This window comes from Poecilia reticulata, chromosome 16 (genome assembly GCF_904066995.2).
Source record: "Poecilia reticulata chromosome 16, P_reticulata-male-v2, whole genome shotgun sequence".
NCBI lineage: Eukaryota > Metazoa > Chordata > Actinopteri > Cyprinodontiformes > Poeciliidae > Poecilia > Poecilia reticulata.
In genome coordinates, this window is record NC_088845.1 from 21,233,612 (window position 1) to 21,259,442 (window position 25,831).

The 25,831-nt window shown below is 38.9% G+C and overlaps 1 protein-coding gene across 2 annotated transcripts; it reads right to left on the reverse strand.

The window, feature by feature from the left end:
* Positions 1-280: 280 nt before the first annotated feature.
* On the reverse strand, positions 281-6,110 carry oprd1b (opioid receptor, delta 1b). Of its 2 annotated transcripts, none has more exons than XM_081597456.1 (4): positions 5,670-6,110; positions 3,780-4,135; positions 2,176-3,606; positions 281-1,703 (listed from the first exon to the last, which is right to left on the reverse strand). In XM_081597456.1, exons 1-3 carry the CDS (start codon positions 5,912-5,914, stop codon positions 3,077-3,079), a joined length of 1,131 nt encoding a protein of 376 aa, XP_081453582.1. In that variant the 5' UTR covers positions 5,915-6,110; the 3' UTR covers positions 281-1,703; positions 2,176-3,076. The 2 variants fall into 2 exon arrangements, with proteins under 2 accessions (XP_081453582.1, XP_081453583.1); XM_081597457.1 differs by lacking the exon at positions 5,670-6,110 and adding an exon at positions 4,818-5,121.
* Positions 6,111-25,831: the final 19,721 nt, after the last annotated feature.

Below are 25,831 nucleotides of genomic sequence, written 5' to 3' on the forward strand. Positions count from 1 at the left end.
AGTCAGAAGCACTAATGGTTTTATATCTAATTGCTTTACCTCACTAAAGACCAAAATTGAACTCATCAGCTCAACACGTAGAACAGAAATCAATGTTCTCTCTTAACACAACCCCCTCACTGTGAAGCATGGCGGTGGCAGCATTATGGGAAAGCATGTGGGGGAGGTTTTCTTCAATAGGGACAGAGGAGCCGGTCAGAGTTAAAAGGATACAAGACGTCCTGAAATAGTTAATCATGTTTCTCTTTTTGAGCCCAAAAATCTCACTGGCAACACAGTCTTGCGGAGTCATGTTTTATTTATTCACTTATATTTGCACAGACTTCAAATATTAGCTTCAACTGTAACCAGGTGCCACAAGTCGACTGTACACTAACCCAAACGATGATCGACAACATATTCCACCAATTACACAAGAAGCTCTCACATCTCACACTTCTGTTAACAGCATAGAAAGACGTACATGTCACGGAAAAGGAAGTGCAGAATTTAACTACTGTCAGTCAAAATAAAACACACCAGAAAGAAACTATAGCAGTTTTCTCAGCAACGAGCAAAGCAGTAAATGTAATATTTGTACAATCTAGCACGTGTGTGAACATCTGCAGAATTCTTAAAAACTAAAAATAGTTTTCCTCTTTAGAAGAATTTGTTATTTTAGAAACAAAACAAATCAAGAGGGAAAAAAAGTAATATCTTCACTGTTCTTACTGATGAAGACCCATTGAATGGCTGTGCTGGACATTTATACATTTAGAACAACAACTAAATATTTATTTTTTTGCGTTTGTTAAAACAATGTTTTTTGGCAATAGATTTTATGTTGTTAAAAAACAAAATTTCTTTCACCTTAAACGGTTCCACAAACTCAAGGATTCTTGGTCATACGGAGAGGTGTTGATCAGAAACCACCTTCAGATTTCCTCCACACCTGACCTCTGACCTCTGAACACTTGTGGGGTCAGCTTTTGCTGTTCCTACCAAAATTACCAACCTCTGCTGCGCAACCCACAAATACATTTTCCTCACAAATGTGGCAACATTTAAGAGAAAATAAATAGCATAAGTCCAACAGGACAAGATTTATTTCCACGAAGTGTTGCAACAGAGAAATAGTCAACCAACCAAGAAAAGTGTTGCTTTTTGCGTAAATGCTCTTCTCTCAGTTCTGGGCAAAAATAAATAAATAAGTCAAAGTGCGAAAGAATATATAATTTTTCACTACAGAATCAATATTTACAGTGTTATTTACACAACACTTTGTTCACCCAACTCTAGCTCATTTGTGCATAAACATAAACAAAACCACAAAATAAATAATATTACTATACATAGGCCATTAGAAATCCCTATCTTTACAGTACGTTTCATACAGTGTGCAATGTTAAATATGGCAACCACTCAAGTATGTCTTCTCTCGTCATTATTGGCACTAAACTACCCTCAGCCCCAGTACACCTTAAAAAAAATGTAAGTCGCTCATCTTTGTACGACGTTATATTCAGCTGAGCAGAGGTGAAAGGTGACTGCTACTCATTCATAAAGGCAGTGCTTCTGTGTGATAGAGTAAAATACATCCAGTAATGCAAAATATATATATATATATATCTCATATCGACATTCACATGTAGAATCGCATGAAATCAAAGATGTATCATGACAATAACTGGAGCTCTGAACTTTTTCAGTGTTTGTTATGTGATCTGAACCAGTTTGGGTTTGCGTTAGGGATGCACAATAAATCAGCGCCTACATCGGTATCAGACAAAGTTTGTCTTTTTTTTTTAACTTACAAGAAAAACTGGGCTGAAATAAATGACTGATGTTTATTTCCATCTTGTTGCTCTTTGTGTTTCATGGCAGAGTGACAGTGACAGCATAAGATTATGGGAGATGTATAGCTAAAACAGAAAAGCAGTGCAGGTGGCGAGTTTATTTTTTTTACTGTATCTAAAGTGCAGGGAAATATATATATAATATTGGAAAATACAGCAGTATTAGTATTGGATATCATCGACCCAAATGTTAATATTGCTGCATCCCTGGTCTGTATAAAAGTGTTACAAAAAACCAAACCATTGAAATATAAAAGAAATAAATAAAGAAATGATTAAATAAATAATAAATAAATATCCAATGTTTTACATTTTAGTCGGAAAATTGTAAGTAGAAAACCTGAAAGCAGTACAGATGTTCTAATTTCTTTACTGTTTTTGTTTTTTAATTCAAACTTCTTTCATTTAATTTGTTTGTTTTGAATGGAGAACCTAATAAATACAAACTGCAATTATAACAATTCATAGTTCCAACAATCTGCTGCTTTTACTACTTTACAGCTTTTGACAAAAAATTTTCTTTGCCAGTTACTAAATTCATCATGTTTTTGAATTAATAAAAAAAGAGATGCCGTCAAATTGACAATTTTTAAGTCCTCCAATTTTTTACAGGCTGCTACAATTTTTTAGGATTATAATGTAATTTTTAGACATCTTTTATTGGCTCATGTATGACATTTAACTTCAAAATTGTGCGTTTCTTTGAGCCACGGTCACAACGAGTATCTTCAACAAAATAATCTCTGCTGCTCTAAGAAGCTCTCGTCCAGACTGTTATCAGAGGCAGGTGGGAGAATCTGTGGGAGAGTGACGATTACACCGATTCGTCATGCGCCATCACTGGCCTCAAACTGACCATAAAAATACTCTTTAAAACAACTCGCACCTGAATCTTCTCTGTAAAATGTGGAGCTCCCAACTGTGAAAACTGAAAATTATTCTTTAAGTCAAATAAAGCAGGGCCAGTTACTTGATTTTTTAATCTAGTCAGACAATCTTGTGTGAATTAAATAGGTTTTTTATGCAAAGCTCAAGGGAACACGTCTAGATTTCTTATCTACAGGCACTGGTATATTTCAAATTAAATGCTTTAATCATATTTTAGGTAAGCGGTCACAACATGGACCCCATCCACGGTTCAGTCAAAGGTCAAAACCTCAGACTCCAGTGGTGGAGAACTGTGTGTCATCAGTCTGCAGTCCATCCTGACCCGTTTCTCCCTCTGCCTGATCCGCGCTCTGTCAGCCCGGCGCTCTTTGCACCCCCGCAGGCACGCAAACAGACACGGGCTCCCTGGCGCTGTTGCGCGCTCTGGAGAAGCTGCTCTGCTCCGAGCGGGAGCGGTACGGCAGGCAGAAGTCATTGAAGCACCGCTTGAAGTTTTCATCCAGAAAGGCGTACAGCATGGGGTTCAGGCTGCTGTTGGCGTAGCCCAAGGCGATGCACAGATGCCAGCTGGCTACCACCAGGAGGTTCTTGTGGTTGATCTCCACCATGGTCTTGACGATGATGAAGATGTGGATGGGGGTCCAGCAGACGATGAAAGCCGCCACGACCACCAGAACCATGCGCGTGATGCGCCGCAAGTTCCTGTCCTTCTCCTTGGAGCCGGACAGCAGCCGGACGTTCTTCAGCCGCAGGATCATCAGGCCGTAGCAGATGGTGATGACGAGGACTGGCACCACGAAGGCGAAGATAAACACGCAGATTTTCATCACGGTGTCCCAGTACCACTCCGGCTTGGGAAATCTGAGCGTGCAGGCAGTGTTTCCTGAGGAGTTAAGCAATTAGTTTTAATAGGAGGTCAAGCGTAGAAGCTAATTTGAATTAACAAACCGAACTGAAATCACCCTTCCTTGTCTGATTGCTGCCTGAAGTCAACACTTACAGCTCAAGCGGTAAAGAAAGCTTCCAATAAATCAGCCTTTGTAACTATTAACCCACCTTTGTCCGTCACCTTGGTAGCCGCCATGATCATCACCGGCACTCCGACGGCCGAGGACAGGATCCAGATGCAGACGTTGATGAGCTTGGCTTTAGCAGGCGTCCGGAAGTCCAAGGCTTTGACAGGATGGCAAACAGCGATGTAGCGGTCCACGCTCATCATGGTGAGGGTGAAGATGCTGGTGAACATGTTGTAGTAGTCGATGGCAATGACCGCCTTGCACAGCAGCTCCCCGAAGGGCCACGTGCTCATCAGGTACTTGGCACTCTGGAAGGGGAGGGTGCTGGTGGCCAGAGCGTCGGCCAGAGCCAGGTTGAAGATGTAAATGTTGGTGGCGGTCTTCATCTTGGTGTAGCTGGTGGAGTTGGAAGAGAAGCAGAGAATTATGTCAGACCCTTACTCACAGTGGCAGTGAATAGGCCTCAGCTGGCAAACATGGGAGGTTTCATAGGTGGCATCAGTTGACACAAAGTGTTCAAAGCAGTCAATGCAGTGATTCATTTTGCTGACAAACCGATCCAGAAGCAAAGCTAAACAGTGTCTAATAAAATAAGATTTCTAGCTAAAGTACACTAAATGTCCAGAAGCTTCTGTACATACTAAGAATGAGCTTGTAATCCTGAAATGAGTTGATAAAAACGGAATAATCCAACAGAGGAACGTCTTGGTGTCAGATTTCCTTTCTTAAACTTGTGTGTTTCAGAGCTTCTGCCAAATGAACAAATGTTTACATTTCTATAAAACATGACAGAAGATGGTTACTAATTAGATTATGTAACAGCCTAATTGGATGTTATGTTACAGCCTGAGAAGATGAGAGAGGAAAACATTATTGCATCTGACTGAAAACAATGTTAGTGTTATACACGCAGATTCCTGACTAGATTTCAACATTTAATCTTTGGAGGGAGCTAAAATAAAAAGCTTCAAATCCAATGTCAAAACCAAAATATTCAGTATCCTCAATATCAGCCAATATTTCTGTTCTCTAGGTCAAAGCCACTTTAAAAAATGAAATGCTTTGTGGACATACTTACTTCTATTGAAGTTTTGCCTTGGTTCAGTTCTTCTTAGTGATTCTCGGTTGTTATGTTTATTTCTTCATTGTGTCCATTGTGTTAATTAGATTTGGTTTTGCTGTTCCCCTGTTTGGGTATTCTTCCTGCTCCTTGCTATCACTCTCTCTCTCTCCTCTGTCTGCCTTCTGTTCTCTACCTTCACACCTGCAACCCATTTCTAATCAGCCACCTGTTCCTTGTTCAGTAATCAATCTCCGCAGTATATATACAACTTATTCTCAGTTACTCTGGTTCTCTGCTGGCTTTTCTTTTGTTCTTGGGTTTTGTTTTGTTTGCTCTACTCTGGCTCCCTGTGTTCCCTGTGATATATATATATATATATATATATATATATATATATATATATATATATATATATATATATATATATATATATATATATTACTATTGAAACCGAGCTGAATTACTATTGAATTACTATTACTATTGAATTACTGAATTACTATTCTTTTTGGGCAGCTATTCAACTTTTTTGAGTAGATGTCTACTGCAGTGCAGTAGTGAAAAGGTCAAATATTTCATCAAATATTTACATAAATTGTTTGTCACAGCGTCACATTGAAACTGGGAAAACTAAATCACACAGAATGAAAATGGATTTTACACCAGTCTTCATAAAATCCATTAAATTGGTAAATGCAAATAGTTATTTTTGCACCATTTGTAATCATACATCATCTTTTTTCTATAAGTAACTGTGTGAAAAATTATATCAATCAATCAAACAATCAATCAAACAAACAACCAAACCATCTTTTACTCCCCCCCCCATTTATTACCATTTATTAAACGGTGGCATGTGTATCTTACCGGATCACTCCGTACATAACAAGCACGTTTCCCAGCAGTCCCACCACGCAGACGAGAGAGTAGAGAGCCGTGATGCAGACTGCGATGATGAGACCCGAGGTGTCTCTGGCTGCGACCCCGCTGGTTTCGTTGCTTTTAGACGGTTCAGTCAGCAGATCCTCTAAAAATGTGGCATTTAAATAAGGAGTTGCAGACCCAGAGTAGACCTCCTGAAAGTCCTCTGAAGGAACTGTAGGAAACTCCATCACAATTTGGGTGAGAGTTTAAACGCGCTATTAAGTCGGAGATTTTTTTCTTCTTCTCCCCTCCGCGGCAGGTGTTCAGGAGCGCTCCAGAAAACAGATCAGAGATATGGCGCTCAGAGGATGTTGGACTTGTGTCTCTCCTGCCCGCTCGCTCCGTGCGTCTGTGCGCGCTCCCACTGGCAAAGCGCGTCTGTGAGCGAGGTGGAGAGGAGAGGAGAGGAGAGGAGAGGAGAGGAGAGGAGAGGAGAGGAGAGGAGAGGAGAGGAGAGGAGAGGAGAGGAGAGGAGAGGAGAGGAGAGGAGAGGAGAGGAGAGGAGAGGAGAGGAGAGGAGAGGAGAGGAGAGGAGAGGAGAGGAGAGGAGAGGAGAGGAGAGGAGAGGAGAGGAGAGGAGAGGAGAGGAGAGGAGAGGAGAGGAGAGGAGAGACGAGACAATCAAGGCTTGCTTTTCAGATTTTTGAAAAAAGAACAACATACAAAAATCTTGATTTGATTCCTTTTGTAGTTTTATTTTGTTCATATCACCTTCTCACAGCATATGTAATCTTAATGCACTTTGCGAAACAAACTGATCCGATTCATGCCCAAAGGCATAGAATCAAACAAATCCAATTTTACTTGTATATTTAAATTCAATTACACACGTTCTCATTCATTCAGGTCAACCACAATTCAATGTACAATATGAATTGGTGGAAAGTTGTATGTCCAAGGGAGCTCAGCACATTGTATAACGTTTTTCCCATTCTGAGCAAGCATGGTGCGACAGTGGAGAGAAACGAGTCCCTTCTAACAGAAAGAAACCTCCAACAGAACTGCTGCGACTGGGAGCCAGAAGAAAATCCCACACTGCAGCACTCACTCAGCAGTACTTTCATTAGGAGTACTGCTGAGTGAACATAACGCAGAACATAACGAGTTAAGGGCAGCAATTTATTGGCTTCATTTAGGAGAGATGAACAGCTAAAGGCTCCACATATTACTGGGATTTAAAAGTAGCTACATGTATTTAGTCAACTCATATATCACTCTGAACACAGAATAGATTGTCCATGTTTGTTTTACACTTAAGAAGCCATGCTTTAGATTTCAATAAAAGTTACTCTGTGGGTTTTATCATAGTTCATGTCAATTTAACTAATAAACAAAGAATTTGTTGCAATTCACTAACAAATTGCGACAAATAGGTTAATATTAGTGCTCTGAGAATGTACAGGATTTCCTGAATTAACAATAAGATCCAGTCAAATCTATTTGATGAATTTGTTCATGTTTGACTCCTATAGTCTCCAACAGTTCACTGTTTATTTTCTTATTAGAGCTTCTGATCCCAGCTTCCTGGTCGCCAAAACCAGCAACCGCTGAGGGAAATGTCTCTGTGTTGAAGCCCAACAGCCTGATCAAACATGGCTGCACCGAGGCGAGTGGGTCAGAGCTCTGGCTGCTTCTAATATTTACGTGCCTTTCATGGCCTGTAGCTCGTGTTAATGGGGCTTCATTAGAGGATGGGCTGTTCTCACCAGCCAGTCAGTGCCTTGAAATTACCTCACTAAAGCAAACGAGTGATGCCAGGGTTGATTAAATATTTACGGTTTGGGGTCCTAGGAATTATTAGTCAATTGCATGCATTTTCAAGGCAGTACTGAGAAATGATCACGGTCCTGCTTCATCAAATTGTAATTGAATTGTACTAATATGGATGTGTTAATTTGATATTTCTGCTTTTGATCCGAGATTAACAGAGTTAAATGAATAAAACATTTTATATTTTATGAATTCATCTGGAAAAATATTTCAACTAATCTGTATGAAGTGATACATTAATTTACAGTAAACTGAAGTGTTCATTTCCAGGATGTGTCTAAATCCTTACCTACCAGAAACTTAGTCGCTGAGCATGTGTCTGTCTTTTTGCCCATCGTATCCGAAACCTTCACAACTCAGCCTCTGGATGTGATCATGGTCTCCTGCTGAGACCCGAGCGCTGATGTGAGCAGTGTTTATAGAAATCTGTCAGACGATTTCAGGCTCAGACGGCTTCTCTTGTCTCCCGCCTCTGTGTCTGCTGTCTTTCAGCTGCATTTATACAAAATGACCTTTACCAATCTCTGCTTTTACAGAGCCGCCATCAGCTCAGCGCAGAACAGTGATAGCAGGAAGATTAGGGCCAGCATGATGCCCTCACATTTCTCATATAGATGGTTTATGTCATTTTAGAACAAAGGGCATGGAGGCAACTGTGATGGAGACAATTTATACTGACCGAAGACCTGTTTCAGTGGAGTACAGAAAGTTTCCTTTATCAATTTTTGCAGAGTTTACAGTCTTGAAGAGCTAGAGTTGACATACAGTCGGATTCAATGAATTTGAATGTTGTGGAAAAAGTTCATTAAATTCTGTAATTTCACTAAGTGAATTAACATCTTTATAGAGATTATTTACACACAGATTGATGTTTTCTAGACGTTATTTCTTTTCATCATGATGAATATCTGCTTACAGCTAATGACAGAGTGACAATTAAGATTTTAAAATTATATCGTACCAATAAAATCAGTTTTTAAGTGCAGAATTGTGGCCTGTATGACCAAATGTTGTCATATTGCAACATATCTACAACTTGTTTTCAAGCATAGAAAATGCACAGTTTTTTATTATTATTTATTTTATACACAGCCTTTGGCTTTTAACCCTATTGCACAGTCTTGAAATGCTGTTGGACAGAAAACATGCGCACTTGTTCCTCCCACAGAGTAACTGAAACGTCTTTTCACATATTGGCTGATTATTGCAATGTCTAGAATACGGGTATATTTGTAATTTTTGTGCAACACTTTTTGCAAATGTTACACAAGTTTTGTAACATAAAACTTGTATAATTTTATGTTATATTTAATATTGCATTTTCATAAAACCTTACAAAAACAAAAAAAACATTATGCTTTCTTTTAATTTGTCAAATAACCCTCATCAGAAAGCATATAAAATGCACTGAATATGACTCTATATTAACATGTGCAATGCAAATCATGATTAACAAGCAAAAATAATCATTAAAAAAATCAGACTGAAACTCAAAAATCAAGTCAATAAAACCCCAATGCATCCAGATTTCACCTGATTAGCAAACAGACTCCATGTTTAACCACACAACAGTCTCTGATAAAGTTGTCAAGAGGTTTCAAATAAAGCAACTACACGTTTTAGGTTGTTTCCCCTTTCTTTAGCTTTTCTTCTGCTTTAGGAGTGAACAGATGAAGAAAGAAAAACATCCAAGTTGGCAAACAAAACAACCTCACTTTGCTGTTTCGTTAAGTGTTTCTAAAACTTTGATAAAAAGAATAAAACACGATTTTCTTTTTGTTTTGCGCTACCTCATCAGGTTTTCTGCTGGTGGCCAAGCCGCCAGCTTTTCTATACCTCAGACAGATTATTATCCTCTGTTTATGTCTGTCATGCTCTTAATTGCCACCCTCTGGTAAATGACCTTTATAAATCAGCGAGGGTAAGAAGAAAAAGGTGGTGAGCGACAACAGAGCCTTTCTCTCTGCACCAACCACAGACTGCGAATAGATGATGCAAGAAAAATCAAGGAAAATCTCTGGTTGTTGCCCAGCAGGAGGAACATTTCATTTACACCACAAACCAAGCTATTTATTTTTATTTTATTCATGTTTGGTATTAAAATAAGGACTCTACTCCACCCAGAAATATGCTATAAACTTCTCTTGGCTGCTATTAATAGTGTTAGACTGAGCTAGCTCCAGGCCCGACGGTTAATAGTCATGTCCTTCTGCTTACAGTCGTCTTGCTCCTACACTTCGGCTTTAATGTAATTTGACACTGTTGACATTTTGTCGAGCTGCTGACAGTCTGACAAGATTTCTATTAACATGCACGTCTTAAAGAGGATTCATTTCAAGCTGTTGTTTTTCACAGCTACATCTGTCTGGCCTCCAGATTAAGCAACATTTAATGACTTGAACTGAGACTCAAAACAAAAGAAAGACGTGACATGAACTGACGGAGGGGACCTGGAGATAACGAAAATTAAAATGAGCGATATGTTACAAAATGTGATTTTTAAATAAAGACAAGTTTCATTACTACTCAAATAATAGAAGCATGCCAATATAAAGTAAGTAACATTAACAGACTGCATTGTGTCCATAATTTGCCACTGACACAGCACAGCTGCATTATGTAAAATGTAACAGAGGAAGCAGGTCAAAATATAATTAAGGGTCAGCATAACTTTCTCACCAGTAATTATAATGCTGGATTCTTTATTTTTATTTAACTGAGAAGCAAATTTCTCTTCACCAAATCCTTAAAACAAAACCACCAGCTTTGTGCTGCTTATTCGGCTAATTTTTGTCAAATTTACATCAAAAATATGAAAGTATTCAGATAACTGGAACAGTAAATGGTGTGGAGGTATAGTTAGTCAGGTCCACTAGGACAGCATTTTGAAAACAATTTAATTGAACTCCTGAATCGCTCATTCCCTTCCCTTTGTCTTGGCAGAGATAAAATCACATTTTGAATCTTAAATCACCAAATAGATACATTTTGTGGAATACAAAATGTATGAGAAAAGATCACAACACTCAGAAAGCATAGTGTTATGTACACTGTGTCTTAACTGGGATGAAATATGTAAAAACAACTGGTTGAGCGTTCAGTCCATCGGCGCCCCCAAGTGGTAAGATTTGTGTTAGCACAGTTAATCAGATAAAAGACCATGCTGTCCTCCTGTTGGAGCCACTCCAGGCACTCACTGTATTTAGATAAACAAACCATCATCAGTTCAGACGCAGCAGAAAGCGAGAGATTAAAACGGACTATTATTGCGTCATTATAGCGACATTTTAATAACAGTTGCATCAGTTTGTAAAAAGTGGTGGAAATATGTTGCTCTTACCTCTGTGATCAGAAAATGTATGGCAGCCTGATTCAGCTGAAGATGAAATCAAATTTGCTGCAGCACGAAGCGCAGAGATGGGGAATGCTGAGACGTCAATTCATAAATGCCACATTTCTTTGTGCTTGATAAAAATGCAAAGCAGATACGAAATAATACAGCCGGGGTTTAAGTGTTTTATAAGAAAACAACTTAACTATGAAACAAATAGGGTAGACATGACAGTACTTCCTCTAAGATACTCACAGAAAAATACCAAAATGTTGTTGTGACTTATTTAGCTTTGATCGTGACCCAAAGTTGATTTTAAGAATATGAGATGCATCGGCAGACTCTGCCAGGGAGAAGAAAAACGAATCCCACTGTTGCGGCAAAATCTACACTCCGAGTGTTAAAGTCTGGACTCTGGTGGCCAATCTGTGTGTGCAAACAGTGTCCTGTGCTCCTTGAATCGATCTCGCTTCATTTGATTCTGATGAATCTGGCCACATTTATACTTTTATTAGACTGAGGGTAGAGGACGCATCTTGGATTGTTGTTTAAGGAATGTGAAGAGAATAAATGTCAAGAGTAAAAAGTGTTAGGTTTGGAGTTTTGCCTGAATCTTTGTAAATGTGTCAAAATTCTGATTGATCTCATATTACCTGTTTTAGAAATTCTGTTTAAAACTGGTTAACCTGACAAAAGTCAAAAAAACCCAATCAATTCTTTTAGAATTTGCTGTTGAATAATTTGCTAGTTGCTGCAAATATTTGTGTTTCGACTTTTTTTAAGAGATGCTCATAGTAGACAAGTGTATCTAAAGTGGGGAAATATCAAAGTATGCATTAAATAAGGTGAATTTTGATGGTAGATATGAGATGGATTGATTTTGTATAATTATTTTGCATACTGTATCACGGTAGAAGGGAAAAATCATAAAGACGTTTCACATTTTCCTTGTTACAAGGAGTGATCAGTTTTTTGTTTGTTTTATACCAAAAGCATGATTTTGCTCCACCTCTTTGAAATATATTGGAGCAGCTGCTCCACTTGCACCACGACTAGACTGCCTGTGGCGGAAAGGTCAACACCGGAAAATGTTCCCAGAACATTAGTCGCTCGGAAATCAAATTTTTGCTGTACTCTCGACGAGCTGTGATATGAATTTCTCACGGCATTTGCCAAAATTCACAGTGGATATTTAAAGAGCGGTCCTCCTTTGTTCATGAGTTAAGCATATCGCTCAAACTCTGTGCAGAAAATTATGACTTCATTTTTTTTCAATCTCACAAACACTGACGACCTGATAGCAGCAGTGACAGGAGTCAAAGTAAGCCAGCTCACACGCTGTGCTGGAGCGAGACGACTTACTTCACTCTTTATCTCATTGTGCTTATCGATGTCTGCATGCAAAATGTTCTTCCACCTGCTCTGTTGCTGCAGATGTGATGAAATAGGTATTTATTTTAGAGAACAATCTGTTCCGCAAAGAGGGAGCTCTGGAAAAAAAAAAAAAAAAAAACACCTGGAACGTTATGACAGTGGGGTGAGCGCTCGCTGTGATGACAGAACCTTTACAATCCTCTACATCTGTCTGCCTGCAGAGTTCTGAGACCTACAGAGGAAATGCAAAAGAACGAGAAACGGCTCCTATGTTAAAAGACAAAAACAGACAACTGAAGTGGTGTTTTGTTTTTTATTATTATTTTTCTGCTCTCCCCTTAGAGAAAATCACTCATCATTAGTCTGCACAGGCAGCGTGATCAGTCATCAACCCAATGAAAACCTTGGGAAGGATTACGCTGCCTCTCTGAACCATGTCCCTCATGACAGGAGATGCTGGCACTTTTAAGTCTGCATGTTGCTAGCTTGTTGCGTAATGAAGATCGGCATTCAATTTTTAGTGACGAAACAAGATAGACAGATTGGATTCGTACAGTTGTTTCAATCCCAACGTGAGTGTATTCCTCAATAGATTGAGTTATTAGCTCAAAGAAACTGTTGTATTATTTATGTTTTTGGTATTGTGAGTGAATACGTTTCAATGTCAACGTCAGACTTTTTCTGGCTGTCAAAATGAGTTACATCACTCTACGTGGGCTAACTTTCCTAGAACAAGAAACAATAAAATAAAGAAACACATGTTAAAATATCTACTCTTATGCTTCCCCTGTTATTTCAGAAACCTTTGTGCATGAAAGAGAGAAGAAACAAAAGAACATGTTTACTGACAGCGCTGTAAGTCACTTGTCTGTCAGAGCTAAAGCCCATTGGAGAGCTGAGCGTCTGTTAGCTGTCATGTCGCATTGCCTTGAAGTGTCCACAGTTTTCAGCCCAGAACTCCTGCTGCTGTCTTCAGCTCTGAAGACGTTAACACAACCTTTGTTGTTCCAGTTGGCATCAGTAGGATTCCCCTGCAGAAACAGCTGATTGGTTTCATTTGGAGGTCAGCGACCGCAGGACTCTGATCATTTAACACAGTCACTGCGAATAACAATTGCTCTGGGAATGCTAAGTTGGAGCTACACATTGATGTTCTAGAAATTAGCTTTTTGCCAGTTTTGTTTTCATGTTTCTTCTGCAGATGTGCATGTTAAGGTGAGCTGTTTTACTCCAAGCTGGTCTTGGGGGTGAGTGTGCATTGATATGTGAAGCAGACATGGAGCTAAATGGGAAGATGATCCGTCCACAGAGTATCTCACATTTCTTCAATTGCCTATGCATCAGGGCTTCCGACCTGCCGCCCCCCGCAGGAAAGGATGGAGATGACAAAGCGAGAAAATGCTTTATTACGCTCAGCTTGACATTCAACTAAAATGTTCCAGAGGAGAGTCGGCGTGTCCGTTTGACCCTTCGCTACCTCTCTGCGTGACGGCAGCCAGAACGGCTGAAAAACACACAAAATGTTAAAAGCCTAAAAACAAAACACTGAAAATTCTGCATTGTACAAACTACATTTCAAGTATGAGCATTTTCCCCTGCAGCACTTTATCTGAAATTGTTCTTTTAAAGACAACACCGAGAAACTTGTTCTTGCTTTTCTCCATAGAATCATTCAAAAAAGACTAAAAACCTGCTTCATGACAGAATACAATTCTTCCACTTTATTTAAACAAAAAGCATTAAATAACGATAATTTCTTCTGCTGTTAAAATGTACTTTTACAGTCACATTTATCTTTTCTATTTCCCATATTTGCATATCCATTTGCAAATGGATATTTTACATTTTAGCACACAGATTCCTTGTTATAACGTCAGAAAAACAAGCTAAAATGAGCTCTTTTAATGAAGTTGCCTGCTCGGATTGCCAGCCATAACATCTGTGGTTTGACAACTCTATGCCAAAACTGTAGAAGGTTTTTGTGTGAATTAATATAAGTAAAACACCTGGAGGTTGAGTGCAAAGCTTCACTTCCTCTGGTCTATTTATCTGCTTGACTTAAAGCTGAAGGAATAGTTCAGATATGTTAACAAGCAGCTCTCACTGCATCTCTGGTCTATGCTTGCACAGCGTTGCCCTTATTAGTGCAACAACATTATTCCTGATTTGACATGCTGCTCAGTCATCAACAACCAGTTGCAGTGGCAGAACTACATAATTTTAATTTGCAGTTATGTAGTTTTTTTTGTTATTGTTAAAAAAATATGTCTATTGTTTTGGGGTTTTTTTTTTAGTGAGTCCATTCCTGCGTTAGGGAAATGCCTGAGCTTTCTTCACCTCAGCATGACTGTTTTGATTCTGACAGGCTCATAGACAACATCGATGTTTATCTGATCAACCAGAAACATCACGCTGTAAGTCGGTTATTTACTGAGTCCTGAGCTCTACAGTAATTATTTAGAAGAAATTGGACTGTTATTGTTTATGTGTCGTCGGTCTAATTGCATTTATTGACTGCTTTGCCTCCGAAGAAGGCGAGTAACAGAAACCAGCTTAAACTGGGGTGTGATGCAGTGACTCTGACATTTAAGTTTGAGCCTCTTTTGAAAAATATATTGAAAGGAATAAATGAAGGATACTGTCAGATGTTATTCCTTTTGAAGGATATTCACTGCAGGTGTTTTTGGAATCCCAGTCACGCTTGCCAAAACCAGTGAGTGTTCTCCATCTCTTTACGTTGATTTAATATATCACTCCTTGAGTAAACTGTGAAATCTTTGCAGAGGAAGCTCCTCTGGCATAATAGCTGTGACTGGCTGCTCTTCGCTCTCACTCGCTGCTAAATGGAAATCTCAGAGGACGTTATTTCCCTCCGTGTTTGCTTTTTAAGCTCCTTCTCAGCAGCGTTCGGTTATAACAGCCAGCGGTTCCGTTTGTTGTCAGAGCTTCAGCTGACAATTAGTTATGCAACAGTGATTTCTGTGGGTCTAGGACTTGATTAGTTCCCTGATTTGCGTCTGGTGGGGGCAAACGGCTCAGATAAGACAAGAGAGAGGCAGTGACTGCCAAATGAAAAACGTTGTTCCTGCTACAGACATTTAGTCTGCTGGTGAATCTCCACAAATCCTCACAGCCCTAAAAGCTGAAATACTTTAATGTGTCTAAATCATTGTGTGTGTTTGAAGAGCAATGATGTCATTAACGATGCCTGAATGAAGGGAACAAACAAAGCAGGGGGGAGGCAGAGACAGCCTCCATACTGCAATGACTGATGTTTACGCTTTTCTTCTCGAAGCAGCTCTTCCTTTGAAGGAACTGAGTCATTCTTCTTGGGTTGTTCCGCGTGGCAGAACCTCGGTCTTGACCCAAACAATGAAAATGCAAGGAGAAACTAGAGAAACTCCACTTCCTGTGGAAATGCAGTGTGAATGCTGTAAGCTGAAGCAGTAGCCCTGTGGGTAAGTTGTCTTTGTGGACCCCGTGCTTAGTTGATCAAAATCTATGACACAGGGTATAAGAAGAAGAAAAGAAATATTTAGATTTTGTTTTTATTATTATTATTTTTCAATTGCAGCAAGAAAAACAACAGCTATGTGTTCTAAAAAATTGAGAAAAAATATGCTGGGTTTATTTTATTTTTATCCATCCATCGATTTTCTTTACACCCTTGTCCCTTAGTGGCGTCAGGAGGGGTGCTGGTGCCTATCTCCAGCTAATGTTCGGGTGAGAGGTGGGGTTCACCCTGGACAGGTCGCCAGGCAACACAGAGACAAACAGGACAAACAACCATGCACACACACACTCACACCTATAGGGACAATTTGGAGAGGTCAATTAACCTGACAGTCATGTTTTTGGACTGTGGGAGGAAACCGGAGTACCTGGAGAAAACCCACACATGCACAGGGAGAACATGCAAACTCCATGCAGAAAGACCGGGGCCGGGAATTGAACCCAGAACCTTCTTGCTGCAAGGCAACAGCTCTACCAACTGCGCCACTGTGCAGCCCTATTTTATTTTTATTTTTATTTTTTTCAAAATCAAGTCATAGTTCATTTAAACTGATATCACAGTGACACAAAATGGTTAAAAACACCACTTAGTGGTAAACTTCACAAAAAGTATGGCAGTTTATGTTTGGTCAATAAAATATTGTGTGGAAAAAAAAATTTCAAAAACAAGTAAAATGTGTTGGTGGGTTTGGCAGTAAAGCTCATATTTGATTTTTGAGCATTAAAACAACCCAAATTCTTTGTGCCACACTGGTTATTCCACTATTAATGATCATTTGTTGTCTTTTAATAGTATGAAAACAGCTTGAAGAAATTGATAGATTGACTATTGATTTATTTATTTAAAAATCAGGGGTCAAAGTATTGAATGCGAGGGACCGTAGATAACGACAGACCTTAGAGAAACATGCTGGACCCCAGCTTGGTCACACACTGATGTTGGAGGGAATCCTAATCCTTTCCCAGTATTTCTGATAAGCCGGTCAGTAGGGTTGTTATCTTGTCACTCTGAAGATTTTGCACCTTTTTAATTGGCTGATGCAGAACTAATACAACAACCATCGTTAGTGTTGATGCAACACTCTGTCTCTTAACCACTTTATTTGGCTGAAAGCTTGTCACATTCAAACTTTATGTGAAAAATATTTTCATAAACATAATAAAATGTTACAAAGAACAGACCTTGGCGAAAACAAGGGACAAAACCTGCAGAAGAGTTTTTGATGTCGTCGAAGCTGAATGGTTGAAATGTCAACATGGGATGTGGGAGGAATCCATCCATCCATCCATTTTCTTTACAACCTTGTCCCTTAGTGGGGTCGGGAGGGTTGCTGGTGCCCATCTCCAGCTGACGTTCCGGGCGAGAGGCAGGGTTCACCCTGGATAGGTCGCCAGTCTGTCGCAGGGCAACACAGAGACACACAGGACAAACAATATGCACAAAAAAGACCAAATGAGTAATAAAAGGCATGACGAAAACTATGTTCAGCACACTGAGAGTTCAAGGATGTTACCGGTTCTTTGTAAAGATGTGAAAGTTTGAATGAGGTAAAAACAGATTTTACTTGAAGGATAAATGAACTGCTGATGGTCTGAAACCTGTGCAAAGCTGAGACGTCCTTCTTGACCAGCAGTGGCTTTTCTGGTGTTTGAGATTTGATGAATATGAGAATAACATAAATCCTATGAACTGTGCTGAACTTGGTATCACTTTCTATGTAAAACTATCTCGCTACAAAACAAATTTACATTCATTTCAAGTGAGATTAAATGAAAACGGCACACTTTCCTGCTGTTATGGAAACAAAAACAGTTATTTAAGTTAAAAACAAATGAGCAAATCTAAAAAACTTCTCTAAATTTTGCTACATAGTTCACCACCTCCATGTGGCTGAGACTCAATGCATAAAGCAGTGCGGCATCATGGCAACAATCCAGATGATTAAAACTCTTTTGCGCTTCATATAGTCCGAAAAAATCCCAGAAACCGAGAACACGGAAAACATTTGTTTGAATATTCATACACAAGCATGATTGACTGCGTTAAGACCCTCCCCCTGACCCTGATTGGTTGTTTTTGACTGGGAGCGGTGCATTTCTGCAGATGCCAGTAGAACCACAAGGAGAAGACGGAGGAGCTTGAAATTTTCACAGACTATCAACTTCATACTTCATACATATATATATATATATATATATATATATATATATATATATATATATATATATATATATATATATATATACTTGGCGGTTAAATTACTTTAATTACCTTTTGTTTTTTATCATTTCACAATCCCTATCTTTTGTTGTGTTACTGCACGATTTTCTTCAGGGTCACTGCAGACCTGCACTGATTCAAAGTGAAGGTGGAAGCGCTGGGTGTCATGCAGGTGTGAAATGAGACGGAAGAGAGTCCGGAGCCGAGCAGGCCTGGCTGCTTACCCTCGTAAACGCTCTGATATTTGCATGCACATGTACAGAGGCAGACAAAGGCTTGCATAAAATGTTAAAGAATGCTGCCTGCATGAGAAAACAGGGAGTGTGGACAGGTTTACGTAACACCTAAAGAGGCAAAGATCAGATGCAATTACCCACATGATGGAGAGCGGCAGAATCTCATCAGTTTTCTCTTTGAAAGTCGCAGCAGAAAAACAAGACGGAAAATTACAGATGACTCCGTGGCGCCGTAGAAAATGGTTCTGACTTTAAAAATTGTCCTTCTATTTCAAATAGAATAAAAGATAGATTTAATATTACTCTTATCTCTTGGAAGATAGATTGTGAATATACAGTCCTACTACTGTAGCATAAATTATTGTATAATTGTGAAGTGGAATGACAATGATACATGGCGTTTTTAACATTAGACAGAAAGAAAAGCTCAAATATCTGATGCAAATATCTGTGCTAGGAATAAAATTAGCTACCCAAAGTCCACCTATCAGTGTAAATCCAATAGCTGAGTCTCTGGAGTGCAAACTCTGCTTAATGATAGAGGGAAGTAAACACTGTCATTTCAAGGGATTGTGGTAAGATTCAGCTGGTCCTTATCAAGTTATAAGATTATTTAAATGTCAGCACAAACATACAAACACACCACGCATTTCAAAAGGTTACTATATACAACAATGAAAGCAAAAGCAATAAAAATATTAGACCATAAAAATAATAGAAATGGATAAAAACACTAAGATATACCAAGAAGTACATTTTTTTTAACTTTTTTTCTTTCCTATTTGAAGTATACTGGGGGAAATTATTCCTATAAAGAATTATGATTTCTCTTTACATGATTCTCTTTAAAAGCTGACAACATGATTTAGTGTTTTATTTTATAGAAGTCGTCTGGCATTTTTTCTTTGATAAAATGTTATTTCCAACAAAATGTCTATTTATGAGGGACTGACTATTTACAGACTATTTACCCAAAAAAAAGACTCTAGTAAATTTTTTAAACACTTGTCATTAGCACTTTTACCATTAATGCATATTGTGATCAAATCATTTGTCTATGTCACTTATTGCTATGTGGAAAGTAATAGGAAAGAATACAGCAAAGTCAATCTTTAGTCATTTTCTTGTCACAGAAAAAGTAAGTTAAAGGTCAGCTCCACATTTCTTCCACCATTCTTCTGTTTTCTGGAAACTGTTTTCACCACAATATTTTGTTTTGACAACAAACTGAAAGCATTTCATTCCTCCCACACTTCAGGCATACATATTTATCATGAATAAATGTTTATATTACATTATTTGATTTGATGTTTTCATTCGAGTGGCATATTTTCTAGGTGTTTTAATCATATTTTGTAATCTGTATTGGTTGGTTTTGATTTCTTAAGTGCACCGGGTCGTATAAAGTGTTATCTGTAAACAAACTTGCCAATAAAGCTGCAGGACCACCTCTGTACAGCCTGCTGCTGCAGCAGCGAGGACGCATGTAAATGAAGGTAAACAACCGACCGCTCGACATCCTGCTCAAGTGCTGTTGAAGTCGGAAGAGTTAGAGGTTGAGCGAATCAGGGCAGGAGATGAAAAATGGCAGAAAATCTGACAGGAACAGGAAGATGGACAGACTGGCTGCGTGATGAGAGGCGATGGAAACCGGCAGGTGATGAAAAACAGACGCGTCTGACAGCAAACGTTCAAAGACTGTGAACAGAGAAGTCAATTTAAATTGGCTAGTATGGAGACCATTTACTGTTGTAGGAGTTAAGAGTCCTCAACAACCAATCCGAGAGAAAAAAAGAAAAAAAAAAAGAAGTTGGGAAAATGTGGTTTCCATAGAAACCTCCCAGCGAAAGAATGGTGCTCCTGTAATGCCTTTCTCTGTTCTCTGAGAGGTCTGCTGCCCCTCGCTGAGGCATCCGGAGAATTAGGTCTGAAATCTGTCTCAGCAAAAAGGCTCAAATGCAGTGAAACCATGTCTGTGTGCTGTTTGTCAAAATCCCCATTGTGGCAGGAGTTTTTGAAGGAGATTTAAACTTGAACTGTATTTAGTGCAAAACGTGAAAGGTGGGCAGACTGCCTTCAGCTGTACCTCTTACTGCGCTCCCACTCAGTCAAAACGAGAACAGAAAAGTTGAAAAGGTGACCGTTGCTACTTCTAGTTGAATGAACCAAAGGAGGAGGAGTGGACTCGACTATAGAGGCACCAAAAAATTCAGCCTGAAGAGAAGTAAGGCAAATTTAACCATGCATGATGAACAAAATCAATTTTAGTTTTTCATAACTAAAATAACTCAAACCTGTTTGTCCATTTTCTGATGGTCACTGATATTTACAGCTCAAAAAAATGGCCAGTTTATGCAACGTTTCACTGATGATAACCAGAAAGTGAATAACAGCTGCGTTCAATGAGATTTAAACCATTCTCTTTGCATACTGTATAAGTAACCAATAATTGGCCTCAGTTATACAATCACATCGTCTGACAAAAGTAAGAATGAGTAAGAACGATGGACTGGATTCAGACTCCCTGCACAGGAAAAGTCTGTGGAGGGAGGAAATGTTGACACGCTCAAGTTACCGTTAATTATGCAGCGACAATCAGCCGCTTGTAATTACATTTTTGTGTTCATAAAGGGACCAATATGACCGGCTTTCAGAAATTACAGTAGAATTATACTTTATCCATAAACTCACAAAATAAGCTGCATGTTTCTAGGGGGCAATTAAAAGCAATCAAACTGAGGAAATGTCTTCAGCTTATTAGATATTATAAAAACAACAAGAACATGACAAACACCAAGTAAAAGCAAAGCAGGAAGCTTCTTTCTATATATCACCATAAAATCCAACAAATATCTGCTTTCTGATATGATTTGGCATTCAAAGTCAGACCTCCAATTATATATGGAGAAATATATTAAATACTGTTAAAATCTTATCAATAATGGCTACATTTAATCTAAAAGTTAACTTTTAGTTTAAATGCTCTACTTGTGCACTTATGGTAGACATAAATCATAAGATTAAAAAAGAAAATCCGAAGCATGGAATACGTTTAATTAGTTAATGGCTCAGAAAACAATATGACATCACAAATCATTGTGGGAAAAAATACAGAAACCATTTCCAGCTATACAAACACATTTATTCTGCATCATAATCAGATAAAAAAAAAAAAACTAAACAATGAGATTGTTGTATTAAAACAACAAAAGCATATTGCTGAGCCAAACTTTTGAAGCTGATATTTTCATCTTTCTTGTTGCAACAAACTGAAGCCTAATTAGGTCCAAACTCAGAGACAAACAGAGTTAGGAACACCACAGTGGCATTAGTCAGCCAGGAAAGGAGAAATGAGGATGAATAATCCTGTCAGACCTTTTCATCCTGCTTTCAATTCCCGGCCAAGAAGGGAGCAGAGAGGGGAAAATGTTTTCTGAGAATAAAGCCAGGCTCTAATGGACCTTCAAATCAACTTGTTTTGGCTCAACGTGGCTGAAATCATCTAGATGGAGATGTAGAGCTGCGTAACGCTGATGACTCTGTGTTTGGGATGATAGTATGTTCTTCAAATCTGAGTAACATTGCAGATAAAACAACGTGCACCGTGGGTGAAATAGTAATTGTTAATTGACTTTTATAATAAGTGGAAACACATTTCAACAGGGCAGTTCAATCGGAAAATAAAATGACAAACTAGCAAAATGTTACATTGTAGTGGCAAAAATAGTAAAAGCGATGACGGGTTGAAAGACTGACTGCAATTTATGTTGTATCAGTTGTTATTAATTGAAGGACACTCTAAATAAATACGTTTTAAGCCTTAGTGGAAATCAGTGTTTCAGCATTTTTGCAGATTTCTGTAAGTTTGTTCCAGAAAATTGCCCTCCTTCATTCTGCTGTGTTAAGCATTTTCCCCAGGTTTCTATCCTCTTCTAGTTTTATTAAATCATCTCGAGAAGGTGAGGAGAAGGAACATTAATATCCATCATAATAGCATTGGTCTCATTATACTTGATGATAGTCCTGATGAAGACTGCCTGAAACGAACGTGACATTTAAGGCTGTTAGTCAGAGGTATTTACATGATAATTTATGGTTATATATTGGTCTGGTTAACATTTTAAAATAGGAACCACAACAGGAAAGCTTCCTGGTCGGGGATAATTAAGTTCACTGCTTTGTGTGCAAAATAGACATGCATAACAATATGTAATACACTTGTTTTTTTTTTCCATTTTGTTTTTTTTCTGGCCAGTGGAAATGTTCAGTGATGTATGTGGGGTTTTTGTGTGTGTGTGTGTGTGTGTGTGTGTGTGTGTGTGTGTGTGTGTGTGTGTGTGTGTGTGTGTGTGTGTGTGTGTGTGTGTGTGTGTGCGTGCGTGTGTGCGTGCGTGCGTGCGCGTGTGCGCGTGCGCGTGAGTGTGTGTGTGTGTGTGTGTGTGTGCATGTATACGCACATCTTGTACATTTCTTTAAATTACCCTGGAGTCCCACATTTATTTTGATCTGAATTTATTATCTTTAATCCCTGTACATTATTATTATTTTATAACTGTGCCCTTATTATACAGTGTCTTGTTTGTAATGTACTGTTTTTATATTTTTGCCTCGGTTGAATCTGCATGCTTCCATTTACTTTGCTGCTGGTACATCTGAATTTCCCCACTGTGGGACAATACAGGATATTTCTATTCTATTCTTAGATGTCTCTGCTGTAAAATCTTTTCTCATAAACCTTACTTTTGGGTGAAGTCATGGAGCACTGCCATCGCATATTCCCCAGCACTCTGCAGAGCCTCTTGCTCCTGGAGGTCATTTCACCCGGCATCAAGCATCCATGCATGTGATACCATACCAGGAACAACACTCCCATGGCTCATGTTCTGGGCAGACATGACTCACTCTAAACATCCAACAAACTGCGGATCCTCAAACGACACCATTCTTCATTTGCATACATCAAAGGAATTAAACAGTAAATAATTGTAATTAAAGCAGGAGTTATTATCATAATGGGAGCGAAGGAGGAAGACCCTGTTGTGTTCCCCAACTCCACTCAAACACTGAAGTCTACAGCGTTAAAAGCTTGATGACACAAACTTCCAAAGGGGAAGGAGACGACACTTCAGTTGAGCTCTGAACTCCTGTCATTGCAGCATGATGGAGAGTGACTGCTTTGAATGTACTGCAGTAATCATAAAAAATAAAAAAAATAAAAAATGCGTGAGACGAGTCTAGTCTAGTCCAGAAAAGTGAAATAAAGGTTATTTACTGTAATTTATCAGAACAGCAGAAGGGTGAATCAACAAAGCCTGTCTGGCCAGTGAGACTGTCTGCATGAGACGACAGTGGAGCTCAGAGAGTGTTGTGGTGTATGAATCGATATTGTGAAGGATTAATAGAAACTTGGTCAAACAACCATGGTTTCATGGTAGCCGAGTTGAGAGGAGGACAGGTGAAAGGTGGCAAGTAGGTGGTTTCAACCGAACCGATAATGGAGATTGATTTTGTATTTTGAATGATAATGTTGTTGGGTTTTTTTTGTTATTTATGTTTTTTCACAAACTGCACTAAGATGCTCTTAGAGAGGAAGGCACAATTGACGATTCTTTGGGCAAAGTTCTGCTGCTGGGAAATGTTGGATCTTGCCATCAATGTGTATCACTTGTACATGTACAAACTAACTATTGATGCAGAAAATGTACATCTTTTTGCTAACGGGATATTCCCTGTTGGTCATGTAAAAAAGAAGCTTTTCGCTAAAAAAACAACTTTTTTTTTCTTTTTTCCCAAAAAACATTCAGTACTAGTCTGAGAAGCAAAACAACACATTTGAGGTGTTGACTTGGCCTCCAAATTTCCCAGGACTCAGTCCAGTTGAAGGTCAATAGGAAGTGCTGAGTAAGCATTGACAGAGAAGACCAGAGTCCCTGCTGGCAACACTTTAATACTGGAAACCACAGCACACCTTCAGGGTCCACGCATCAATGAGCCCAGGCTGTTTTTTAGCAGAAAATGCGGGCCGACCCACTATTAGACAGTGGATGTGTTTAACGCCAGTGAAGGCCTCTTTAGAAAGTCTGATTCGAGTTTTCACATCAAAAGTTTCTCAGCAAAAGAGAAAGGTTGGTGAACTCCATCAGCCAGCTGCAGTGCAGCAGTGTCGAGATTTCAAAGAGGGAAAAAATAGTTTTGATGAGTGAGAAATTTCTCAAAGCGCTAATGGCTTGGGCAGGCAGGGAGCGGCTGCTTTAAAGATCCATTATGGGAGCAGGAGAAAAAGAGGAGTCTGACACTTTGTCTCCACAACATTTGGGAAGGAGAAAAATAACCTGAAACATTCTTTTTCATTCAAACGGTTTTAACAGAGCACCCTCTGAATTCATCTGTTAGCTAAAATTACGGCTGGTAGAGTAATGCGTGATTATATATCATCGTCTTTTAATCACCTCAGTTTCATTAAGAATGACCCAGACTTTAATGTTCTCTTGTAAAGCGATGCTGAAACAACATATTGGAGGTATGAAGCATATAAACAGCTTTGACAGTGTGGTGAATTCATGCAAACTGATCCAATAGCAGGATATAAATGGTTAGTACCAAGTCCATGGCGTGAAAGTTCATGTCCAATCAGAACGAGACAGGACATGGGTCACCTGTGAGGTGTGTAATGAGGAAACATTGAAAATCACAAAGGTCAGACTAATGTTTGCCAAAGAAAATTTAGACAAAGGCCATGACTGTCACAATATTGGTCATCAGACAGATGACTCTAAAACTGAATTATTTGGTTATTTTATATTAAACAGATGTCATGTTTAACATCAAATAAATGTTGCCTGTTTGGACATAACCTCATACAAGCTGTGAGGCACAGAAGTGGACGTCTTGAGGTTTAGGGAAGCTTTGCTGCATCAAGACCAGGCAAGATCACCACCGTCTTATTATCCATCTTGAATTCTACCATGCATATGTGATGGAGCTTGAGGAAAATGTGAGACCCTGAAAGCCGAACTGAATCCTGCAACATGACAAACTTACCACCAAATCCACCAAACACTGACTGGGAATTAAGAAATGGAGAGTTCTGTGCAGAGTCTGGCTATAAATCACATTGGCAGCAGGTACAAAAGGATGCGTCACTAAAGTTGCTCGTCATGAAGAGGTTGAATAATTTTGACAACGTAGTAGTCGTTAAAAGTGACATTTTGTGTTTAATTTGGAGAAAGAACTTTTAATTCAATTTAATTGCAATTAAATGTAAATACCCTGCATTTCTTAAGTGCACCACAGACATTTTAGCTTATATTTAGTTTTGCAGTGATCCGGAAATAATCACATTTTTGGCTACAGTTTTAATTTTTCCTCTTTTCTCCTAAGACATTAATGTCTATTTATGCAAAATCTTTTTAAATTAGTCACTCACACCTCTCCATGATAGCTTCTGAGCACTCAATTTAAGCTTGTTGCTGTGACGGATAATCCGTCATAGTGTTATTACAGTATTCTCAGAGGAAAGTTCCAGGTTTCCCAGCTGAAACGTACCATTATGTTTTTATTCGTCTCAAGTCTTTTCCTTGTGCTGCTTTGCTATTCGGTCTTCACCTCCCTCATTGCCTAACCTCCCTGCTGCCGTAACAACTGTTTCACATTCATTATT